The following is a 9,163-nucleotide window of genomic DNA, read 5'->3' on the forward strand; positions in this document are numbered from 1 at the left end:
ATGGATCCTGATACTGGTATTTGAGGCTAGACTGCCTCATTTTGGGAACTACCAAGTTGTAGTTCATTAACTTAGTTTAAAGACAATAATTATAATTTTGCAGTTATGTAATTATTAAACCCTAGTTATTTTGGCTTGTATGATGGTATATGCCCTATGAGGCATAACTACTACTACTTGTGTAATTATGTTGACTTACTTATTATGTTTATTTTGAGGTATTTCAGTAGAAGCTCTGAAGTGTTGTTTAATTCCTAAATATGTATTATAATACTCCGCTGCTAATATTTAACTCTGATAAGTTAGTAATGTCATGTGAAAATTCAAAAAATTTCACTTATACTTTTTGTAAAAGCGGAGCGTTACAATTTGGTATCAGAGTTGTTGCTCTGTGGCCTAGGTGAGACTTAGTGTCATACTGTAACTTTAGGAAGTTACAGTTTGGTATCAAAGCGGTCTGCTCTGAGGACCTTAGACTTGATCTTAGCATCGGATCGAGACACACAAAGCTATAGGAATATAATATAAGAAAAATATTTTTGTTGTTGTATATATATATATATACTAAGTAGAATTTTATAACTTAGTGTGAGAATAAAATCTTTTTAACATGCTTCATTGGATATATGCATTTGTGCACTTAAATTTTATTGTTTATAATTATTGCTTACTTGAGTGATTTTGAGTTTTATAATTGTTTACAACATGATTTGTTTATTATTGTTGATGAATTCTTTGTCAATAATTGATTATTAAGTGATTAGTTTATTAGCATTAATGGTTGGTTATGAATATTATATAGTCTTTTAAAGGGAAATGATTTTATTCTACAAAATGTGGAATAACTGTTCCTTCAAAACACTGAATCATGCCTCTTAGATGCCGTCCTCTCTGTGACTTTAACCATGTCCCACGTCCCGAAGAAAATGGTGAGGAAGAACTGCCACCTCCACCTCCACCGCCACCATACAATGATGGGATACACCCAGCTTTAATACAATTTATAGTTGACGCCACTAGGCACCTTACAGAAGCCATATCATGAATTTCACGACCTAATGAACAAGCCGAACCCGTAGGTTGTTCGTTGTGTGATTTTGCTAGTTCCTGTTTTCGAACTTTTGAAGGAACCGAAGGGTCGAATGCTGCGGAAGCATGGGTCACAAACATAGATGTGTTATACACTACTCTCGGCTGTACAAACGAGCAGAAAGTTCAGTACCTTGCACTGCAGCTGACGGGTGAAGCTGGGAGATGGTGGAATGCGAGGAAGGTGCTACTTGGGGAAGGAACGGTGATCACTTGGGAGATGTTCAAAGTAGAGTACAACCGGCTCTTTTTCCCTAAATCCCAAAGGCAACTTCGAGCAATAGAATTCCAAAATCTTGTTCAGGGTGACATGAATGTAGAACAATATTCCACTAGATTTATGGAGCTAGCCAGGTTCGCGGCCAACCTCATTCCTGATGAAGAAACGATGGCAGAACGATTTGAGAATGGCCTCAACCCTCGTATCAGGGAGAGGGTAATTTGTTTGGAAATAAAGGACTATGCAAGATTGGTGGAAGTTGCATCACTGGCTAAAAGAGGAATACGAGAATCAGCAGCGGCATTTGAATTGAAGAAACGTTCGAGGCAGCAGATGACACACCCAGTCAAGAGGCAGGCTATTTGAAGTGGTTCTAAACCCACCATGGGTAAGAACTTCCAGCCAAAAATCAATAATCGAAAAGCTGTTTGCAGTAAATGCTCAAGAATTCACGAAGGAGATTGTAGGCAAGGAACGTCCACTTGCTTTAGATGTGGTAAGCCCGGACATTTTCTAAAGGACTGTCCTATGAATGCTGCTGCAAGAACGAAATTCCAAGGAAGCGGAGCACAGGCACAAGTATATTCTCTTATGCCTGGAGGAGTAAAAGAAGAAGGAAACGAAGACGAGGAAGATACAGATGTAGTAACAAGTACCATCCCTCTATTTGGTAAATTAGCAAGTACTCTTTTTGATTCGGGTGCAACGCATTCTTTCATATCATCTACATACGTTAAATTATGTAGCATGACCACTCAACCCTTAAATCAAAATATAACTATATCAACACCTGCTGGAGATGTAGTTACATGTAGAAAATTTATTGAGAACTGTCCTATCGTTATAAGAGATAGCGTTTTACAGATAAACTTGGCAGTATTCCCAATGTTAGGTTTTGATATCATTTTAGGAATGGACTAATTGTCGAAGTACGATGCTAATATTGATTGTAGAAAGAAAGAAGTTATTTTTCGCTCACCAAGTGAGGAAGAATTCTAATTTTGTGGATCTCGAGTACGAGCCACTCCACCTCTTCTTTCTGCAATTCAAGTGAGACGTAGCATTAGATGTGGTGCGCAAGCATTTCTAGCTTATATCAAGGCCAAACCCGAGGAAGAACGTAAGGTAGAAGATATATCTGTAGTGCGTGATTATCCAAATGTTTTCGCCAAGGTCGCAATTGGATTGCCGCCTAATCGGGAGATCGAGTTCACTATCGATCTGATGACAGGGACTCAACCCATTCATAAAGCACCATATCATATGGCGCCATCAGAGTTGAAAGAGCTGAAGAAAAAACTCGAGGACTTGGTAGACCAGGGTTTCATTCGCCCTAGCGTCTCACCTTGGGGAGCGCCCATTTTGTTTGTAAGGAAGAAGGATGGATCTCTGCGTATGCGCATTGATTATCGTGAACTAAACCGGGTGACGATCAAGAACAAGTACCCATTGCCAAGGATTGACGATCTCTTTGACTAACTGAAGGAAGTTACGGTTTTCTCCAAGATCAACCTTCGATCGGGGTACCACCAGCTCAAGGTGAAGGAAGTAGACATACCAAAAACGGCGATACGTACGCGCTATGGTCATTACGAATTCCTAGTCATGCCATTTGGAGTGACTAATGCACCTTCTATGTTCATAGATTTAATGAATTGGGTGTTTCATAAGTACATGATCAGTTCGTAGTGGTGTTTATAGATGACATCTTGGTTTATTCTGCCACTCACAAGGATCACGAAGAGCATCAAAAGACAGTGCTGAGCATTCGGAGGGAGAAGAAGCTTTTTGCCAAACTCAAGAAGTGCGACTTCTAGTTGAAGGAAATCTCTTTCTTAGGTCACATAATTTTGAAAGATGGAGTAGTGATTGACCCAAGAAAGACTGAAGCAGTGATGAATTGGGAGCGACCATCGAATGTGAATGAGATTCGGAGTTTCCTAGGGCTTGCGGTATACTACCGAAGATTTGTTGAGGGTTTTTCCAAGCTTTCAGGCCTTTTAACCGCTTTAACGAAGAAAAATGCTCGTTTCATCTGGAGTGACGAATGTGAAGAATGTTTTCAAGAACTAAAGTGAAAGCTAATATCTGCACCTGTCCTGACTCTGCCCAAGGAGTTGGAGAAATTTGTTATCTTTAGTGATGCGTCCCTTCAAGGTCTAGGTTGTGTGCTTATGCAGCAAGGCAAGGTGATCGCTTACACGTCAAGACAACTGAAGGACCATGAGAAAAACTATCCTGTGTATGATTTGGAACTTGTAGCAATCGTCTATGCTTTGAAGATTTGGAGACATTACTTATTTCAAGAAACAGTTGAAATCTACACCGACCTCAAGAGCGTCAAGTATTTCTTCACGCAAAAGGAATTGAATATGAGGCAACGAAGGTGGCTGGAGTTAATCAAAGATTACGATTGCCATATCATGTACCACTCTAGGTTCAATACTAAATAATTGATTCATTAGTATTGCAACTAGGTTCAATATCTTGGCTATAAATGAGAGAGTCAAAGCATTCACGTAATCTATAACTGAGATACTTACCAAAAAAATAATCTATAACTGAGAAGAAGATGGGATACTTGAGATTGTTTGAGCACTGTGAGCTTGTCTTTAACCTCTACATGAAATGTGAACTTGTTATATGCTTTTCTTGTATGGCATAACCCAAAACCCACAGGTCCCAGGATTGAAACCTGGCTCTGATACCACTTGTTATGTGCTTTTCTTGTATGACATGGAAATTGTAGCAAAGCAAGAGGAATTATGGAGGAGTTAGGGAAGAAGATGAAGATTGAAATGGATAGTAATAGTAACAGTAACTACGGGCACTTAGAGAGGCCCAATCTCTCTAGCTAAGGCACTTCAAGAGGCCTACACACTCCAAGAAAGGGTTCTCATCACTATTCTTTTTCATATCTTTTCTTTACATATTTGGTTCCCTTTTATAGACTCTAAATAACTAACCAAAGCATCTTCTAGAAGCATATCCTAACTAATTCTCCCTAACTAATTCACCCATTTACCCCTATATTATATCCCTTATAGAACCAAGAAAGAAGCTGACTTATTAGTCTTTGTGAAAGTATGTATCCTACAGGCACTTCACAACTTCTTACACATGCAAATAGCTCTAGGTTTCCCTGCATTCCTGGACTCCTTGGCATTGTTCTCTGTCAGATGTCATTTAAAAGAGAAAAGTAATTATGTTTCTTTTGTCTCTATGTTCCCCTCATGCCCACATTTGATAAATTTTACTTAAAAATGAAAAAGCAACATAGAATTAGCCTCTTTGTATTTCTTGTTTTTACTGTTTAATAGCTTAATGAATCTATGTTGGATTTAAGTTCAATAAATTTGTAATCAATATTGCTCAGGGGGATGTTCAAATACACAAAGAAAATATTATCCATTCATCTATATATGCTTAAAGCAAATCTGTCCACTCGCGAGATACATAGGTGAGCCTTAGGCTGTGTAACTCTTTGCTTTACCTATTTGTATGGTCTTCTGCAGAATTGGCTTTGGGCACAAATCAGATGTCATTCTGGTAAAAGGTTTAGTGTATGATTCCTGAATGTCCTTTATAGGAAAAATATTCTGGGGTTCAACCTAATCGAAGTAGATGTATGAACAGCTTTTTATCATGTTTTGCTCCACCAGTCTAATTCATGTGGCCATCTAAAAGGTAAAAGATACCAGTTAACATGTGACTGGAGGGAGGGTATGGATCTGCTGCCATTCATTTTGATATATAAAATGCTAAAGATCACCAGTCAACATGTGAGTGGATGGAGGGTATTGATCTGCCACCTCAACTCAATGTGCACATGAGAGGAATATATATTAAAACTGCTGGGCCCAGTCTATGCATAATACGACGTTACAGGAACTCAAGGAAGAATATATCAATACAACAGTACAATCTTTATCTTGGGTTCAATGTGCCAAAGATGGATCCCCTTTTGATATATATATATATATATATATATATATATGTTTTATGAATGGATTCCCTTTTGATATATTCCACAATGGAGTTAGTTTTGGATCAATCTCCTGCAAAGTACATGTGACGTCCCACATCGCCTGGAAATGAGGATGTGCTTATATGTATAAATGCACCCTTTATGACACAACACGTTTTAAAGCCGTGATGGTCATGAACCTATCAGAACTCTGCAGTTAAGCGTGCTTCTGCTAGAGCAATCCCAGGATAGGTGACCTCCTGGGAAGTCTGATTTGGGTAGCCAAAAGCGGACAATATTGTGTCATTGGGGGTGGGTCGTTACAAATGGTATCAGAGCCATTGCCCAGCCTGAGATGGTGGGAGCGTGCACAAGCCTAATGAGGGACGCCAGCGGGGACGCTGGGTCCAAAGAAGGGGTGATTGTGACGTCCCACATCGCCTGGGAATGAGGATGTGCTTATATGTATAAATGCACCCTTTATGACACAACGCATTTTAAAGCCGTGATGGTCATGAACCTATTAGAACTCCGCAGTTAAGTGTGCTTTTGCGAGAGCAATCCCAGGATGGGTGACCTCCTGAAAAGTCTGATTTGGGGAGCCAAAAGCGGACAATATTGTGTCATTGGGGGTGGGTCGTTACAGTACATATTCAATATAATTCCCTTGATGTCTCCCAAGCTTCATGGAGGAATTAAGTGCATCTATTGCTTGATTTTATTTCCGATATGTGCTTCTTCACTTTACTAGTCATGTATCGGATATAAAATCAAGCATAGATGCATTTAATTCCATGCACTTTTTTATTGGGGACAATTACTTATCAAAAAAAAAAAAAAAAAGAAGTTATGTGCTTCTTCACTGAAATTTTGTTTACTGATACAATTTGCAGTTCATTGCCCCATTCTGTCAACACGTGATTGTCCAAAGACAGGTATGTGTCTGGTTTTTTGTTTTCCTTCTCATGTCTTTTGCATGGCTTTTTCTTTTCTTTTCTTTTCTTTCTTTCTTCTTTCTTCTTCTTCTTCTTCTTCTTCTTCTTCTTTTTTTTTTTTTTTTTTTTTTTTTTTTAATGTTTTACCTATGTCTCATTGCAACTAATGACATAGACTATGGAATCTCATTGATTTTGTATAACCCTAACCCTAATGATGGTTTACTAGTTTGTGTGTTATTGAGCTACATGATGGTTGCCATTTAGTATAAATATGGTTGGTTAGTTGTCATAAAACTTATGCTCAACAATGCTGCTAGATGCAAACTTCTCTCTATTTCTAGGAGATTTTGTCATATAACGCAGATTTATTCTTTATTCAGCAAAATAATGATGAAATAGAAAGAAAGAGCGAAACAAGAAACAACAGTAATTGAAAGAGAAGACGGAGGGGCCCACAAGTATTTTTATTGTTTTGGTAGATGAACAGTGCTCACTATTGTTTTTATGTATGTAAATTTTTTTCACCAAATTGCTGAGAGGCTGATAGGAATTCATTTTGGACCAATTCAGCGAATTGGCTCACCTATTTTGGTGAGTCTATTTAGAATGTTCTAATTAAGGAACTAAAGATAGAATGATTTTAAGAACATACTTAATAAATCTAGAAAATATAAATTGCAAAGCTATTTATATTATGAGAAAAAAAAAGTTATAAATCTAAAAATAAATTATATATATTTCTTCAAATGTCAATTTTTATTTTTAATTTAAATTATAATTTTTTCAAAACACAGTTCATAGGCCCAAAACACATGGAGCGAGCTCATTGCCTTTTTCTATTCTGTGCTAAATAGGACCCGCAGTAGAGTACAAAAACTTCCTCAGAGTTGTGCGAAGCTTCATCTCCCCCATTGCTAGACCTCTTTTATCTGTCTCTGTAAAATTCAGAACTCGAAACGGAAGATTAAAATCAATGGCGACAAGATACTGGGTGGTCTCTCTTCCGGCTCAGAACTCCGCATCTTCTCTTTGGAACTGATTGCAAGAGCAAATCTCCATGGATTCCTTCGATTCTCCTCTCTACAGAGTACTCTGCCCACTCATACACTTTCCCTTTGCCAGATCTGTTTCTCTTCTTCGTTAATTTAACCTTTATTTTTATAAAAAAAAAAAAAAAAAAAATCAAAGGAGTTTGGGGGGGGGGGGGGGGGGGGGGCATGGCCCCTACCGGCCACCCCCCAGCTCCGTCACTGACTGAGAGTATCATTTTTCTTCTTGTTACATGTTTTCTTCTTGCTATTTTCTTACTCCTGTTATGTGATGTGGTACTTATTAGTTGCTTTCTTTTAGTAACCAAAGATGTTGTTTTGACAAAAGTTTGAACTGCTTCAACTAAACATGTCAAGAACCCCCTTGAAGAACATGAAGTAGTTGGAATTACAAATTATATTGACTTTGGCTTCGAGTTACAGACAAGGTATTCTAAGTAATAGAACTGATTATAAGTTTATAACCAGTGGTGATATCTGATTTTATTATGATTTTTTTTTTAAAGGGTTGATGATGCCTATACATCAAACAATATCCCCGAGTCCACTTTTCCAGTAGCTGCATCCTGGCAAGCCAATAATAACTTCTTGCTAAAGGTAGCAGTTCGGATGCCATCTTGTGTTTCGTAACTACAGATCATTATCAGGGAACGATAAGACCACTAAGCTCGTCAATATCATTGGCATTCAAGTCATGGTGGAACCGTGGAAACCTTCGTTCACTTTCAACATTTCAGGTGAGCCTATAGTTGGTTGATTGTTCATGGATTGACTTGAAAGTTTCTTTCTATAGTTGAAATTAAAACATGTGTCATCATTATCAAATTTATTTGTGAAGGGTACATGATGTGACCCCTAATTGTTGATGGGTTCCGATTACTAAATCAGTAAATTCCATTATTTTGCAGCTACTAGAGATCGTATTTTTGGAAAGACAGCCTATGGATTTGGCATTCACGTTGAGAATCTTAGAGAAGCCAGGTTTCATATGTTTGTTTGCTTTAACTTCTTTGCTCAATCAAAGATTATTTTTTTGTAATTCGTTTGTGGGTCAAGGTCCGTAGCTTCTAGCCCTGCAAGCTTGAATGTCTTATGGGTGTTATTCTACATTACGAAAGGAGAACTTCTACCTCCAAAGTTAATGGAATTTGACATGTTACCAAGTTTGCTTGGGCTGAAGCTCATGTGGTCACTGGTCCATGTTTTTACCTCAAGTTTTTTTAGTTTATTGTGTGGGCAAAGTATAATGCATCATTTACCTGATTCACAGTTATCAAAGAGCTGATCCAAATTTTGTAATGCTTACACCCAACAGGGAGCACCTAGCAGAGGGAATTGTATGGAAAATTGGGAAGCGACCTATGCTACAATCAGACGTCAATGCTGGAAATTTTGACGACTTACCAAGAGAATTGAGACCTTCTGATCACTGAAGTGGTAATCATTCTAGGTTGATGGGTTTGAATTTTTTTTTTTTTGGTCTTGGATTCATCAGTCTTGTGAAAAATGCTGACCTTTGGTTGAGGGACCACTACGATACTGGGTTGAACAAATTTTACTTAATTTTGGTTGATCTCTTCTTGATTGTATATACTCTTTTTGGAATGGTTAGTGTGTGAATTGTTAAACCAGTTGACAATACAGTACATCCCTCACCAAACTCAGCTCGTACTGACCACACTTTACACTCCAATTCTGCTGCACAAGACTCCATACTCACTGCCTAAGACATGCTGTCAAGACTGCCCAAGTTTTGATCCTCAAGCTTCATCTTGCAGAGTTGCAGATGCCCATACTGTTCAGACCAGTACAAGTCCACCAATACCAAGACATGCCATACTGTTCAAATTTCCCATACTGTTTTACTGACTTACGGTAGCAGGGATAGGTGCACCTTCCC

At 38.2% G+C, this 9,163-nt stretch overlaps 1 protein-coding gene across 1 annotated transcript; it reads left to right on the forward strand.

Annotated features, from left to right (window-relative positions):
* On the forward strand, positions 1 to 1,675 carry LOC133876716 (uncharacterized). Its single transcript, XM_062314969.1, has 2 exons — positions 1 to 16; positions 1,128 to 1,675. Exons 1-2 carry the CDS (start codon positions 1 to 3, stop codon positions 1,673 to 1,675), a joined length of 564 nt encoding a protein of 187 aa, XP_062170953.1.
* The last annotated feature ends 7,488 nt before the right edge of the window (positions 1,676 to 9,163 follow it).

Source organism: Alnus glutinosa, chromosome 9, assembly GCF_958979055.1.
Source record: "Alnus glutinosa chromosome 9, dhAlnGlut1.1, whole genome shotgun sequence".
NCBI lineage: Eukaryota > Viridiplantae > Streptophyta > Magnoliopsida > Fagales > Betulaceae > Alnus > Alnus glutinosa.